This window comes from Protopterus annectens, chromosome 3.part1 (genome assembly GCF_019279795.1).
Source record: "Protopterus annectens isolate FY-2018-M chromosome 3.part1, PAN1.0, whole genome shotgun sequence".
Taxonomy (NCBI): domain Eukaryota; kingdom Metazoa; phylum Chordata; order Ceratodontiformes; family Protopteridae; genus Protopterus; species Protopterus annectens.
Genome location: NC_056732.1, coordinates 1,094,793,459 through 1,094,810,690, shown reverse-complemented (window position 1 = coordinate 1,094,810,690; position 17,232 = coordinate 1,094,793,459). Strand labels below are relative to the sequence as shown.

Sequence of the window (17,232 nt, the reverse complement as noted above, 5' to 3'; positions counted from 1 at the left end):
TATAGTGCAGAGTATTTTGATGTGCCATTCCTGGCATTCTGTACTGAGCCTGTATAAATAAACTGTAACAGTTCACAGATGGCCATGTAAAATGAACACTCAGGGGAAGTGTGTGTACTGAACAGGAATAGACAGATGAATCACAGGATTGAATACAGGGAAAGAGAACAGGTGAAACAACCTAATGTACAGCAGATGAGGGTATATCAGTGCAAGATGGTTGTAGCAGCAACACCAAAAGGACTGTATAGTGAGCATGTGTTTTATGTGACTGTCACACAAGGTAATATAACAATGGGGAGTATGTCTGTGTGAGATAAGCATCCTTACTTGAATGATGCAGAGGACATGTACCAGGGATCTGACATACAATTGAGGGAGGGTGCATATTGGAAAGCTGTGCAAATGAGATGCTTGAATATGAGTGTACTCTCAGCAGAGGTCTCCAGCAAGGTGGGTACAGGTAAAGGCTCAGGGAAACCATTAAGAGAACCAACCACAATCATGAGCAATATCAGAATAATACCACAAGTAATCCCATGCCTTTGACATAGCATATGTGATTTAGAGTGGTAAGAGATGAGTCTGCACACATGCACGCACCTTAACAACTATTATGATACATCCACACTGTATGAGGGTAACTATGCACACTGTTCTGGCATGATAACATCTGCTGTAGGTGTAAGGAGGGTCACTGCAATACCTGTATGTGACATTATGAGCAATACAGGCTACTTGACTGATGTGCATGGCATATATATATATATATATATATATATATATATATATATATATATATATATATATATATATATATATATATATATGTATGTATATATATATATATATATATATATATATATATATATATATATATATATACATATATATATATATACACACACACACACACACACACACACACACACACACACATATATATATATATATATATATATATATATATATATATGGCATAATCCACAGTGTCACTAATGATATACATGCCATTAATGTTGTCAAACACCTATGTATGTAGTGTGTGCATCAGCAGAAGAGGTAGCACATATGCATCTGGTGTAACAACTTGATTGTTGTTCCACACCCTCAGACAGTCATTCAGACAGTCGTGTATATTCCACAAAAAGAATACCTATGTATAGCCAATAAGATGTGTGACAGCTCACTGTGCCAAACATGGTACACTTTAGTTACACATCATTGGAAGATATGTAGGGAGGTACATGAAGAAGGGTGCATTATACTCAGTTATGGGTGTGATGAAAGCCGGGAACTATGAATGTATTGTGGCCTCTGATGTGGACATCCATCACATACCCAGTACTTCTGTTGCATTCAAGGGAATAGTCAGCACTGTGACCACATGCTGGTGGATGTTCCACTTAACATGTACCCCAGGACATGTGTCACATACCAATTGGTCTGATTATAGAATGTGATGTCTACATTATACTTGGGTTGTGTGTTTGTGTACCTGACTTAAGAAATTCCCCCATGCTTTCTTGTCATTGCAGGTGTTGTCATGGCTGTACCAGCAATATTTGGTAAGTATTGATACTGTCTGTAATATCACAGATGGAGTCAAAGATTGCCCACAATCTGTAGGCCTTCAGGCAGCTGTTTAGACCTAGGATGTGTATGTCATCTGTGATGTCCATTACTTGAATAATGGACATGAAAGGGCCTAGCAGACAGTCCTCATGGATGGATCTGATCACTGGACCTGAGATATATGTCACGTCACACATTTCAACATAGTGAGATTACACATATGTCATGCACTGGTCTACCCATTTGGTGATATAGCTGTTCATGGCCACATATGACAGTGTTGTTTGAATACCTCAGTGTGGATTTGTGTCAAATGTCTTGACCTGATCAACTTCCACAGGATGATACTGTTGTCATCATATATGCCCTCACTGACCACTTTGAGGATATCTAACAGATGTAACAGACATGATTTAGCATTAATGAATCACACAGGACTGTTGCAAACAGCTGGAATATTACTAGAGTCCATTTAGAAGAGGCCCATGATGACATGATGATGTGTTGATCTACCTCACAGTTAATGAAAGTCAGGATGGCTATATGCATGCATGCATCAGGTGCTGTCCCCTCAACTTAGATGGGTGCATGTTGATGTACACCCTTCTACGGGAACTTAGTACATGTGGAGGGCATGTTGAAGTACAGATTCAACCATATCAGAAGTGGTGTGTCTTGGTCACGCCATAGGCAATCTGTTCCCAATGACTCCGTGAAATGGACCTTGATGAAGATAAGACAGTGCATACTGCCTATCGTGATCTGGCTTAAGGTTTTGACACTATCCCCAATGCAGGTATCATTGAGAAACTCTCCCAGCTAGGGATTAATCCCTACATCACTAGAAGGGTAAGCAATTGCCTCACCAACAGAACATATACTGTGAAAGATGGTGAATCAACCTGTACTACTAGAGCTGTTACCAATGGCTAACCCTAGGGATCTGTGCTTGGCCCTTCACTGTTGGGACTCTATTTCTTGACAGTTCAGGCTAAAGTATATGGCCTTTGGCTTACCAGGTTTGCTGATTCTTGCATACTGGGTGGAATCATTGAGTCCTCCAATGACAATCGATCACATAGTACAAGAGGAGGTAACACAGACAAATGATTGGTGACAAAGGCACACGATCTACAAATAAATGCAGAAATATGTCTTTTTTATGTTGTCCATCTGAAAACTGGAATTCCATGTTAATAACAGCATTGACAACAGTCCTACTATGCTGAAACCCAGTGATGCAAGCACTGGAAACATATTTATATAGCAATCTGAACTCTGACCACCAAGTGTTCACACTGGTATTGAAAGCCTATGTTGTGCACATCATAAATCACACCATCATATTCAGATCATAGGGTTGTATGACAGCACTGTACTCATAATAGAGTATAAAGTTCTCATTTTCATGTACATCACCAGACACATGCAGCAGCTGGAGAGACCACAGGTCTTTCTCATCAAGAAAACACAGGGCCTATGAACCATGCCATGATGTATGTGGATAGATTAAAAGCCATGTCACTGTAATCTGTCTCACATAGGATGAGGTGATATCTGCATATCCACAAATCTGATACAGCTGATGACATTAGCAGTGTCTGTTGAAGAGAATATGCAAATAACAGTGTCCCACATGCTGGTGTAAAATACTCTTGGCAATGTCAAGCAAGAGCACACACAGACACACACACACACACACACACACACACACACACACACACACACACACACACACACACACACACACACACACACGCACACACACACACACACACACACACACACACACACACACACACACACACACACACACACTCACACACCCAGTAGACTGCAATGAGAATAGAACCCCTACCTATCTAAATATATAGACTACAGAACAGTACATTACGCAAGTGCCATTGCACATGTCCGACTTGGAGTGATTCGGATGACACTTTATAGCTGATGATATCAGTAGTGTCTCTTGATGACAATATGGTAATAACAGTGTCCCACATGCTGTTATAAAATGCTCTCTATAATGGCAAGCAAGGGTGCGCACACACACACACACACACACACACACACACACACACACACACACACACACACACAGATAACTGCAGTGAGAACAGAAGCCCTATCTATTAAAGTACATAGGCTACAGAACATAGTACTTTAAGCAGTCACCACTGAACAAGTCTAATTTATACAATAGCGCAAGTCAACTTATAGTAGATGACATCAGCAGGACATGTGGGAGACAAGAGGTTGGGAGGCCTGCATGAGATGGATTTGTAGGCATGTGTAAGTTATAAAATAGGTTCATAGGTAGGTAGACTACTACCTACCTACTTATGTACCTATAAAATAGGTTCATAGGTAGGTACTACGCTATCGGCCCTAAGGCCTATACAAGCGTAGCCATAACGATTCCCTGACTATTGCTTCCCACAAATATTTACTTTCCTGGACCCCTGTCTAGCAGGGCTACTGATGTGATCCCCAGGGTGAATTTCCTATCTCCTATCCAATCGTCAAGGTTCCTCTTGAACAGGGCCATTGAGGTGCTCTGCTTGACATGTATGGGCAGCTTATTCCAGAGTATGGGGAGTCTCTGAGTCAGGAACCTATCCCTCCAATATGTTCTATTCATTGTGTTGACAAGGTTAAGATCCCTGGAGCATGTGGCTTGGAGAGATTGGGATATCTTTAAGTGTAGCATGTCCAACAATTCTGGGTTTGACATGGTCTTGTATGTTAGGCAGAGATCGCCTCTGAATAGGGGATATCCATCAGAGTATAGCTGGAGTTTCTTCAGACTGTCAGCATAAGGCATCTGCTTTAGGCTTCAGATTCTTTTTGTGAGGTATTTCTGCAGCCTTTCTAGTTGTTGCAGATGTCTTGTGAGGTATATACCAAATGGGGCATTGTATTCTATAATGGGTATAATGAGGGATGAGTACAGAGGGACAATGACCTCCTTTTTTTCTCGATGAAAAGCCCTTAATGATGAGATGTGCCATGTAGAAGGATTTTTTAACTGTTGTGGCTATGTGGTTATTAAAGGTGAAACCACTGTCCACCTGTGTCCCTAGGTCTCTTATCACACTTTCGGTGTTTAGTGTACTGCCACCTATGTGGTAGTTCACAGGTGCATGTTTTTTCCCAAAGGGGACAACTATACATTTTTTGGCATTTAGCTTGAGCCCATGGCTCTGGCACCAGTCATCTGTTTTAGTAAGGCCCTTTTGTAGTATATCCACATCATTTGTGGATTCAATAATGGCTCACAGCTTGCAGTCATTTGCGAACTTTGTAAGCCAGAGTCCCTTAGTGTTGGCCTGTACTTCAGAAAAGTAGATGCCAAACAAGAATCCTCCCAGAACAAAACCCTGTGGTACACCACTTGTCACTTGTCTGGAGCTGGATTTGGAGTCGGCTACTTTTACAGTGTGTGTTCTGTCAGTAAGCCAGTTTGCAACCTATCGAGTGACATGGGGATTAATGCCCGGCTTAGTAAGTTCATCTATGATTCTAGAGTGGGGGATAGTGTCAAAAGCCTTGCCAAGGTCCAAGTAGGCTGTGTGAACCACCTTAACCTCATCCATGGCTTTGGAGACTGATTCGAAAAAGTCGATCAGGTTCAGGAGGCAAGATCATCCCTTCACAAACCCAAACTGGGTGGGGTTCAGTGTTTGAAGGTTGCCAATGTCTTTGTTTATAAGTTCCATAATAATACGTTCCATGGCCTTGCAGATCAGGCTCGTAAGACTGATGGGACGGTAGTTCCCGGGATCCAAAGTGGATCCCCTCTTGTGGAGTGGGATGACTGTACCTGTGTGCCACTCCATGGGCATGAAGCCTGAGGTGAGGCTATGATTAAACATGATACATAGGTGAGGTGCCAGTTAATTTTGTAGTTCATTCAGTACACAGCCCGGGATGTCATCTGGTCCCATTGATGCTGTATTCTTGGCTTTGGAGAGTGCGTTTTTTACCTGAGTGTCAGTGATTACCAAAATTTGACATTCTTTCGGTATTGAGATGGTCCCTTTAGGGGGTGAGAGAGGGGAGAAGGTGGCACTGAATCTATCTGCCAGGATATTAGCAATATCCTTGGGATCAGTGTATCTAGTGCCATTCTGCTGTAGTTCAGAGAAGGCCTGAGTATTGCCATTTAGATTCTTGACATAGCTATAGAATGCTTTGTGGTTGTCTTTGGGATCTTTGGCAATTTTGTTTTCGTAACTAGCTTTGGAAGATTTTATGAGGGATCTCAGCTTTCTACTGAGGCTGGTGAGGGAGTTTTTGAATCCTGGGTTCTTCCCCTTTTCTGCAACAGTTTCTTCCTTCTGTTGTACAGCTTTTTATGACAGGGGACCACCAGATTGCCTTCCTTTTTTTAGAGGACAGTGTTTTGGTTCTATTTGGGATGACTCAGTCCATGCATGAGTGAATATGCTTGTACAGCACCTTAGTGTAGGATTCAGCAGTTGAACTTCCAGTTCCCATCTGCATGGGTGTCATGAAGTTTGTTACTTCTGACTTGAGAAGCATGAAGTTGGCTTTGGAGAAGTTTTTTTACAGAGGTTTCCATAAAGGGGGGTGGGGGTGGGATGTGGATGTCAAGGGTGATTAGCTTATGGTCTGATTTGACCAACGAGGGGGTGATCACTGGTGTGGAGCATCGATCACCCATGTTGGCAATGACCAGGTCTAGAATACTGGTACCCCTGGTGGGATTATGAATTAGTTGCTCTAGGGCATTGGAATTTATAAATTCCAAGAACCATTGAGCAGAAGTGTTGGTACAAGAGTAGTTTTCCCAATTAATAGCAGGGCAGGTCAAATCACCCAGTATTAGGGTATTTGGTTGTATCTTAATATTTTCCATTATGTTTAGAAAGGTGTAGTGAGAATCTTGGGGCATGGTGGAGGATTTGTATCAAGCTACAATTTGTATAGCAGTCTTACCTAGTGTTAGTTGCACCTGGAGAATTTCAGATGCATTATGTTGGGCAACCAGCCTGGAGGTGTGAATATCCTTGGTGAATATGGACACTCCTCCACCTTTAGTGTTTTGGTCCTGCTTTGGTGGCTGAAAAAGTGTAGTATGAGTTGTAGCCTGGTATTGCAGGGGTGCTCCCTGAAGCTTTTAACCAGGTCTCAGTTACTGCACAGATATCAGTGTTCTCCATTTTTAGGAGAGCCTCAAGATTATGCATCTTGAGGTTTAGACTTCTAGCATTGAGTAGCATTACCTTCAGATTTTGCTTGCTTGTACCCATTACAGTGGTAGTTTTCTCCTTTGAACCTTGCCTAAAAAAGGCACTATAGGACTGGCAAGAGCCTTAGCTAGTAACCTGAATCCCAGGGGTGACAGGTGTAAAGCATCTCTTGCAAAGCTTCATGGCTTGTTGATCATGTCGTCCTAGGCAGACAGATACTGGATCCTCTTTGAATGACACCAGAAAATTAGCCAATTATTGAAGTCATTAATTTTGTCCTTATATTGTGGTATGATTCTGGGTGATGGCAGGATGCTACTCAGGGCTAGGGTCATACCTGCCTGGGCTACATGATCGGAGAGCTCTTCCATGTCTCTTTTCATGTAGTCCAGGGAGGTATGTCTCAAGTCATTCACTCCAACATGGACAGTGACAGAGTCATATTTGTACCTGTTGTGGAGTGACTTGAGTGCATACATTATGTGGTGGATCCTGGCACCCAACAGGCAACTAATTGTAATTTTCTCCTTGTTCAACCTGGTAAATGCTGGTAATCCATGGTAACTGTAGGACACACACTTCTGCTCTTCTGTGCAAACACACACACACACACACACACACACACACACACACACACACACACACACACACACACACACACAGACACACCCACACACACACCAAGTTGACTGTAATGAGAACAGAACCTGCACTTGTCTAAGTACATACACTACAGAACACAGTACTTTACTCAGATGCCATTGCAAAAGTCTGATTTATACAAGAGTGCAGGTCAACTTATAGTAGATGACATCAGCTGGCCATGTGGGAAACAAGAAGTTGGGAGGCCTGCATAGTTTCATAGCTTCATAGGTTCATAGGAGGCTGCTAGCCTAATGGCCCTGCAGTGTTTACAAGCCTAGCTGTGTAAATAAATACACAAGTACCCTTACTGAGCATAGTTTGATGTTCATTGTTAGCAGAGTGATTTTGTGAGCAGCAACAACTGGCCCTGACCATGAGGGATATAGGTGCCATCCCAGAGTTGACTTTGGAATCACCCAACCAGTTGTCTAGGTTGTGCTTGAGCAGGGTCATTGAGGAGCACTGCTTCACATGCAGTGGGAGGCTATTACAGAGGCGTGTCAATTACTGTGGGAAATGTCTGTGTCTCTAGCATGTTCTGTTTATGTCACAGGCATGTTAGTCTTGTCCCATTTGATTTGCATTGCAGATGTCCAGTATCTCCACTAGGGTGGGGTCTGTGGCAGATGTTTGAAAGACAGAATTAGAGAACATTTAAATGACATCAGAAAGAAAGAGGTTTGTAATGCACTATGTAAACATGTTCTAGAGAATGACACCAGTCATACTTTTAATTTTTTAGTTTTGGAATTACTTACACCTAGCAATAGAAAATGTGATCTAAGGAATAAAACGGAATATAAAGACGTGAAGTGGATTCTAGAATTACATGCAGATGGTAGGAAGGGACTTAATGGAACTTTCCCTTTAAGACCAATTCATAGGTCATGTGACTTGGTGAGGTAACTGTGTTTAAAATATGGTTTGTTTGTAAAAGTTTTTAGATTGGATGAAGCACCTGTCTAGAAAGGAGTGATAGCACTTATCTGTATTTTAACCTTGCTTTTATGGGTTTTATTTGCCTTTTTTTAATAAAATCCATGATTTTATACAGCAACTGATGTGGCTGACTGGTTGGATTTACTTCTGTTTTTACCGTTTCATATTTAACCAGTTGTAATCCAGGTTTACAACATTTTTCTCTACATTTTGTTTGATCTCAGAGGCTTGTCGTGGTTAAAATTTTGTATTGTGAATGCTCAGTAAATTATAGATTAAAAATGTTTAGACTCATTATCGCTTCAATAGTTTGAAAACTCTGGCTTTGGCTGTGTACTTGAAGTTTGTCATATTTGAACTGATGATGTAATTTTGCTAGTAGCATATGGTCAAAAGAAAGCTTAAATATCTTTGCAGTTCAGAGGCAAGCAATAGTTGTTTAATGAAGAAGTCTTGAATGATTCAGAAATGGAAGTAGGAAACCCAGACAAAAGTTCCATGTGTATAGACTGAGAAGACTTGAAAAAGGGAGCAGTGCTTGCTTCATACTGTTGAGAAATGGAATCTGCAATGGCAGGAGCAAAGTATTTTTCTGTGCTGGAAGTGAATCTAAAAGCAAAAGAAACAATGGTCAAAAACCGTCAGTTTATTATAAAACAACAAACAAAGCTTTCAAGTTAACAAACTCTTCTTCAGTATAGTGTTAAAACAGACAAGCTGTAATCCATCAATATATATCACATGCCAGCCAATAAAAACAACACAGTTCATCACATGGTATAAAAACCTACAATCTTAAAATTAAACTTGACTAATTCATATAACAAAGCATTAATTTGAAGTTAGGTCACATAAGAGTGTTTCTCTTTTAATGGTGGTTTTAAACTATTAGTGAACTTTAGACCTGGTGGGTGGTCAGCCCAAAAATAATTTATCCATTTATATTCCTCTATTTCTGTTTTATTAGCAAGGTCGCCACCTCTATTTCCTAATGTGACTCGTGATAAAACACAAAATTTAAAGCTATGCTGCACACAATTCACCATTATATGCTTTGCCAAGGCAGTAGTTGGCACACTTCTTTTAATTTCGGAGATTTTGGCAAATAGGCTTGATTAAAAATCTCCAAGCTGTGGCTTTTCATTTCACCTGATGGGAATGCTTATACTTGATTTTCCATTTCATTAGCATCTGGTATGTTTCAGAAAGCTGTTTCAGAAATAATCAAAAGGTTAAATAAGGGACATTGCAAATCCTCAGAACACATTGTCTCAAAGCTAGGGACTGGAATGCCTTGTAGTTTGTATAGGCACCTTCTCAAGCTCGAACTTAAATATGAGTTTGGGAAAGCTGCCATGGGAAGAGTGTGGGAGGGGGACTTTTAGGCTTAGGACCCAGGAAGGAAATTTTGGAGTTAGCGAGCAGGAAGAGAGTTAGAAGTTTAGTGAGTGATTGGGAAATTTAGGCTTAGGGAGAGGGTTGAAGTTTTAGATTAAAGACTTTAAGGTTAGAGATAGAGACAGAGAGACAATGGAAGTTTAGTTTGTTAGCAAGGACACATGTTGGGAACTAGGTGGAAGTTTTAGTGTTAGGGTTTAGGTTTTGGTAGGGCTATATATTTTTATATGGCTGGGTTTTAGGAGGATTACAGAGAAGCACTGTATTGGGTTAGTGGGAGTTGGAACACCTGATTTTTCTAGCAAGTGACAACAAGCAGATGTGTTGCAAGTTACTAGCATGTGAACACCTGTAGTAGAATAGGGTTTTTACTATAACTGATGAAAATGCTAATGTAGCACGTCTACATGAATACCTTTTTACTGCAATTAACAATTTCTGTTTCTTTGACAAGGGAATCTTTCTACTGTTAGGTATATGGGATAAAACTATTGTTCTCCTAATAATTATTTCCACAAATATCTAAGAAATGAAAATGACTTAAAATTTCTTCATTTAATACACATTAAAATGTTATCTGTACTAGTTAAGGTATGAGAGGTTTCTTATTTAGATTTTGGACATTTTTGGGGTAAATACTGGATGATGAAAAATAGCATTCAGTCCTGTGTACAAAAATACTGATTCAGAAAGAATATGCAGCTTTCTGCTTGAAATTGGAGTCACGCAGTATGGTTTGGTATATGTCAACACTTTGTTCCTCGTTTTAATATATGCTATGTTGTCTAGTTTTCTTGCGGTTACTGGACCACACATTAACAATAGGTTATTTTTGAATTTTATATGAATTTTTTGTGCATATTTCTTAATGCAGTTCCAGTTAACACTACATATAACTTATGTCACATACATAGGTGTGTTGTGGTATTAGATAATTAAAAAAACACTAAAATTGTCCTTTTTAGACGGCTGTCTGTCTCATCCTTTGCCTCCAAAACTTCAGCATCTTCCAGTACTCCTGTATGTAGTGCACACTATCAGCATAATCCCTCAACAAACATGGTGTCTGTGACTGAATAACTTTACCTGACATTCCAGAGCCAATACACATTTGTCCTTATTCTTCTCTATACAATTTCTATAGTTAGGCTTTTTTATTTGGCATTCCAAGAGATGTCATACCCCTTACTTCTCCCCCCTCTTGTATTTGCTTTGTTTATTTTATTTTTATTCATACTTTGTTGACCAGGTTAGTCCTAATAAACTAGTGCCCTCTTTTCAGGGGAGAAATGAGGTGGCATTTATAAAACTGGGGTAAATTTGTCCAGGGCATCTGCAGGCTTCGATTTTTTTGATACATGCCACCTGAGCTGCTACTAACTCCAGTAGATGGGACTTCTGTTTAATCTCTCATTCATGAGTACTGCATTCCCCCTAATGCTGCACTACACTGTCAACAACTGAAAATTAATCCAATCAACTGGAATGGGTATAGAACCCTCAACTTTCTAGTCTTCCACCACCAAAGGCAAGCATGCTATTTGTTGAGTCACTCATACTAACTGACATTGTTTTCTTTAATGTTACATGCAGCAAATCATTCACATCTTTTTTATACATTTTGCAATAATTTCTAAAACATGCATGCGTGCTTCCTGTTTCTAGATGGTTTAAAACTAGTTCATTTACAATACCTGTAACTAACAAGTGTAGATTATGTCTGAGTTAGCAGTTCTAGGCCAGTTCTAGTATGCATGCTGTCAATAAACAGCCAGTTTTCCCCAAAGGTGGAAACTGGTGAGCACTGAAGTAATGGCCATATCTCTTTGCAGTGTAGTTTAAGTGTGGCAGGAAACAAATTATTTGAGCTAAACATTCCATGACACAAACACCAGCATGATTTTGATATTATATAGAATAATCTGGAATACCGAGCTACTTAAAAGAAGAAAACAATGGAAATTGTGCCCTTCTTGGCATTTAGATATAAACACAAAAAATCCAGTATTAAAATTTAAACAAGTATGTTCACATCACAAAAAAATCAACAACAATTTATTTTTGTATATAGCAACAGTAAGAAATTATAACTGGGAACTTTATACAAATTATATGACAGCATTAATGCAGTGTTTTCTTATATTTAGTAAACAGTGATGGTCTGACTACAAAGTATTCAAATATTTAGTGTTAAAACATACTGAAATAACAAAATGAACTGATTGCTGCTCACTTATTTTGATTTCATCTTGTGAGACTTAGGTTCAGAAGCCATCAAGTGAGTCTAATGGATGTGCAATATTTAACGTGATTAGAGCAGTAACTTGACATAACCTTCATAAGACCTTTGTGGAGAAGCAAAAATAAATGATAACTGGAGCTGTTTCAGCAAAGCCTTCATATGCCATCCTTTGTTAAGTAAGAAATGATGCAGGAAATCCTCTCAAGTAGCAATTAATTATTCATAGACCTTGTTCTGATTGCTGTGTTCCAAGCAGACAGGATTTATATTCCCACTATTTTGCTTCTGAAGAGTTTTATTTACCCCAAGCATATATCAAATATCATTTCTCAAATAAGCAATGCAGCACTATTTTTAGTAAGACTTGTAAGTCTCTGTCTACAGTTTTCAGTGCTAATTGAATCTAGATATATTCTCAGATTTAGCTTCCTGACAATTTTCTAGGAACTGATGTGACTGTTATTGAAAAATACCTGTTAAAGATCAGCTTTCCTATTGGAAAGGGATGTGCAAATAGCATTCACACAATCATATTTGCATAGCAGTGCATTGTCTGTCAAATAATAGCACTCTAAAGGATAATGTCAATGTAAACTGCTTCATTTATTTCCAAGAACTACAAATACTATATTATATTAAGGTAGCTCTTTTGTAATAATGCAAAATAGTTCATTCAGTTGTTCCATTTCCAAATAATTGCCCTTTTATAACTGCACTTATATACATTACTTAAGCAATAACCCATGCCTGGGTGTGGGTAATGCTGGATTTACCCACCGTTGGTGTGGTTTGGTCATGCGGGCGAAGCCCAAGTGGCCAAACAAAGACAACTGTGGGTAAATCTAGCATTACCCACACCCAGAAGTGGATTATTGCTATTATACAATGACATTGTCTAAGAAAAAAAATACTTACTTTTCTTAAATAATGGCATTGTATAATGCCCCCTTGCTGCCCTTCCACAGCTGTCCAGTATTCTGTGGCAGTTCTGATGTACTGCGCATGCGTATGGTTATGCAGTTCATCAGAGCTGTGTGTGGAAGCAACGGAGAAAGGAAGATCTCCATTGCTTTTTAAAAGGTGTGTCGCTATGTTAAAAGAGTTTAACATAGCGAGACCGCTTTAAAAAAAGCAACGGAGAAAGGAAGATGTCCGTTGCTTTTTTTAAGCTATCTCGCTATGTTAAACTCGTTTAACATAACAAGATAACAACAACGCAGCTCTTCAGTTCTCCGTTGCTGTGCAACACACAAAAAAAAAACTTACACTAATGGAAAAAATCTGGGTGACCGGACCTTCTTCCATTAGTATAAATTTGATTTACAACGGGCATGCTGACCAATCAGCATGCACATTTTGGAATATTAATGGGGGGGTTGTATAATTACCACTATCTTCTATACTATCGCATTCCTCTTCATTTGTTTTGTTATTGCCCTCCAGTTTAAAATGGGACTTCTCAGCCAGCTACTTTTGATTAAAAATGTAAATAAATAACTTAGCAAAAGTGATACATAGGATGATATAACATCTGGTAAAATGGAAACTTCCTACAAGAAGTATTAAAGTATGAATTTATCATGCTGTACTGTACCATTTCCATCCTGGAATGCAATGTTTAAGAGATGTAGTGAGACTTGGAGGCATGGGAGCTGTATTTTTGCTGTGCCATAAATGGGTACTGCATATACCACTACCAAAAGTCTAACACTATACAGAACAGCATGACAGATACTACTTAATGTTAATGAATAAATGCATCCATCATAAAATACACAACTTGCAGAACTGTACGTTTTCTTGATTAAAGAATTAAACATTTCCATACTTAGAATCCAATTTTATACTGGTACATGCTATGAAGCTATTTGCACATAATATCAGCAAGAACATATTTACAACTACTGAAATTAATAGTGACTTGAGGTGGCCATATTCTCTATTATAGTTACAGTGGCTGTGATTTTTTCTTTATTTCCTGGAAGGATTTTTGCAGTCAGTCAGTGTTATGTTTTTGTTTAATTTTTTGTATACTAACCATGACTGAGGAGGTTACATGGATATAAAGGATAAGCCAGGTTGTTGGAGTAACAAAATATTAAATAACAACTTAGAATTGAACACTCTTGGAGCTAGCTCAGGGATGCACTGAAGTATTCTAAAGGTATTGAAGTATGCAAATGGAGAGAATGTTGTTCAAAGTATGTAAAATAATTATAGAAAGACAATGTTAGTTTATGGAGTGGTAAATTGATAGATGCTTCTGACATTAAGATTTTAAGGTATTAACAAACCCATAGCAAGAAAGGGAGAGGAAGAAACAGAGGGAGAGAGGTAGATTCTGTAGGCTAAATGAAAGCAAAGGTTAAGATAAAAGATAAAGATTACGAGTTTAACAAAACTAGAATTACTGTAAGATACACATTTAAAACTTTAAAGAAATAATGCCAGGCTGTTGCCAGCCCATTCAAGTAAGCATATTATACTGAAGATTAGCATTAAAGGAGAGTTACATGAATATGCCAAAACTTTCTGTGAATATAAAGGGAAGTGGTATATAAAGACAAAAACAAGGACAAAGACAGGAAGACACATTGAATGAGGTATAAAAAGCACCTTTATTTGTGCTAGCTGGTTTATAACTTAGACCATTGTTTTCTTAACTTCAAATTGTTGTTCTGCTTACTTCCCATGGATTATAGAAACAGGATGGAGAGTCATGCATTAATTCAAAGGTGAGACTATTTAACTGCACTTATAAAACTCAGCTAATTGAATGAATGAATGAATGAATGAATGACTGAATGAATGAATGAATGAGTCTGTGAGTCATGTTAATTAAATATGGTTATTTTGGCACTACGGTCTGAAAGCACATGAACAGAGAGAGCATTACTTTAGCTGTTAGTCACTTTGCTGCTGTCCTGATGTAGCCGTGACCTCAAGACAGAATAATGAAATTGGGGACATAAAGAATAATTCCCATATCAGAGGGTAAAGAGGGATGAAGTCCTCTGTGTGGAAAGCCTATCATTACAGATTGTGTGTCAAAATTATTTATCATGCCATTGCTGGGATTTCAGGAATCAGGCTAACATAAGGGGTTTCCGAAGAAGCCACATGCAAACACTGGTAGTAAACTGGCAAAGATGTATTAGTGTAACTAAATGCCATATTGATCAAGCTTTAGTTTTAGCAAATGTTATTTATGGGACATGTAGGACTCTTGATTGTATACCTATATGTAACCAGTGAAATGTTTATTAGATTTAAACTGCCTTGCCTCTTAGGGGATAGCTGTGTTTCCCTTGAATTTCTGTACTTCTTAAGAGTTGCTGATAAAGGCATGTCTTCATTTCTATTATAGGAAGAAGATTCATTGTACACCCAGGTTTGATGGTGGTGAATATGGCATACTGACAGAACATAAATTATAGTTTGCACACAGAACTGAAGAACTGAACAGCATTACCAAAATGCAGAATGAGTTTCCTGAGAAAAGAAGAGGGTAGACACTTGAAAAGGAAGCTTAAAAAGCATTTATTAATACCAAAGATTGGTTTGCATTAGAACTGAACTGCAGCAATCTGTTCAAAGATGTTTGATCAACAAAATGATTTATGGCTCTATGACTAGCTGTATTAATTGGCACAATTAATAAAATGTATATGAAGAAATGTGCAAAGTAGGTCAAGATAGGAAAAGTATAGCACTTTCAGTGGACTGAGGGATTAATTTCTGCTTGCCAATTGCCTAATGTTTTCTCCTTTTATTGACTGCATATCTTTAGCCACTGTTGGGTGACGATTCAGTATTGGCAAATGGTTGTTGATCTTCTTTGTAAAATGTTGCAGTTTACCAATCATTTTGTATTCCCCTTTGCCGGTATCATTCAGCTATGTAAAATAGATACCATCACATCAAAAGACAAGGGTGTTTCATAAGAGGTTTCCTCTGCAGCCCTCTAGGAGTGCATCACCTACTGGCACATCCATACACTTTGTGTATGTCTCTTACCACATCTATCTCATTATGTAAACAGGGGCATTATTCATGCTATGCAGAAGGTATGCATCCAACTAAAGAAAGTCTTTTACTTAATCTTTTCATGCACACTATATTAGTAATACTTCCAATAATCAGTGAACATATGAATGTTTTCTTCACTTCCTATAACAAAACATATTAAAGCTCCAGAAGTCCAGTCCAATGTCAAGCTACTCGTAAACAGTTTCTATTCCTTTGGCTCAGAGATTGCAGTGAGGTAATTCTAGGATTCCATTGTGTTAGATTGCTAAGGAACTGCCTTCATACAATCCCAGAAGCATCTTGCTGACCATGTATTCTGACAGAACATCCTCCCCTTCTCAATTTTTGTCTGATTGTCATCAAAGCTAGACTGAAATAAGCTCAGCATACAAAGTAATAACAAAAAAATTGCAGTACTGCAATATCAGGTGTTAGTACGTGTGTGTGTGTGGGGGGGGGGGGGTCAAACAGAAATAACAGTTCAATAGCTTTTGTGTAATAAATGCATACTAAGCAATTTGGTGACTTGGCACAACTGCATAAAGTTGTATAAATGGTATTTAACAGAACCATAATAGTATAAGAGGAATAACAAAAATCACATACTGTTTAATATTTCATTCATATATAAAGAAGTGACCTGGTTTACAAGAATGTCTCTTTAAATGAATTGAATGCTGTCATAATGTTTTATTTTACATTGGTAAATTAGCCACTACAGTTACAAATCCCTATACCTAAAGATAACTTTAAAAGTGCAGTGTCAAACCCTTCCAAATGCCCAAAGGTAAGCTGTCTAGTGTGCATTGTACCCACTAGCGACCAGGAGATGCTTAAGTCTGTAAGATACATATCAGTATGTGACACAGCAGCTCAGGACGTACTACTAATTAGCTCTTTGGCAGGAGTGTAGCTTGCTCAACCAGTGCCCCACCACCTCAGCTCTTCAAATGGAAAGCCAAAAAATGCACTTTTTTGTATTGTGCCAATCTTTTTCATTAAATAGCAAAAGCAAAAAATAAATTCCTTCTAGATGTAGATGCATAACACCCCCACCTCCGTCTTGCCCAGACATTCAGATCCTGTCTCTGTACCCTGCCCCCAACTGATGTATTCAAACCTAAGTGCTATAATGTTCTGTGTGGGGTCTAAACTGCAGCGACTGCTTGCTTCAGTTTAAAAGTGTAA

General features: G+C 38.7%; 1 protein-coding gene across 3 annotated transcripts in view; it reads left to right on the top strand.

The window, feature by feature from the left end:
* The window catches only part of LOC122798373 (potassium voltage-gated channel subfamily B member 2-like), a 1,036,924-nt gene extending 1,021,186 nt beyond the window's left edge, over window positions 1-15,738 (top strand). For all 3 annotated transcript variants that reach the window (XM_044067238.1, XM_044067239.1, XM_044067241.1), the window contains exon 3: window positions 15,383-15,738. In XM_044067238.1, the coding sequence (XP_043923173.1) occupies window positions 15,383-15,412 (30 nt within the window). In that variant the 3' untranslated portion in view covers window positions 15,413-15,738. The remainder of the gene's footprint in view (window positions 1-15,382) is intronic.
* The last annotated feature ends 1,494 nt before the right edge of the window (window positions 15,739-17,232 follow it).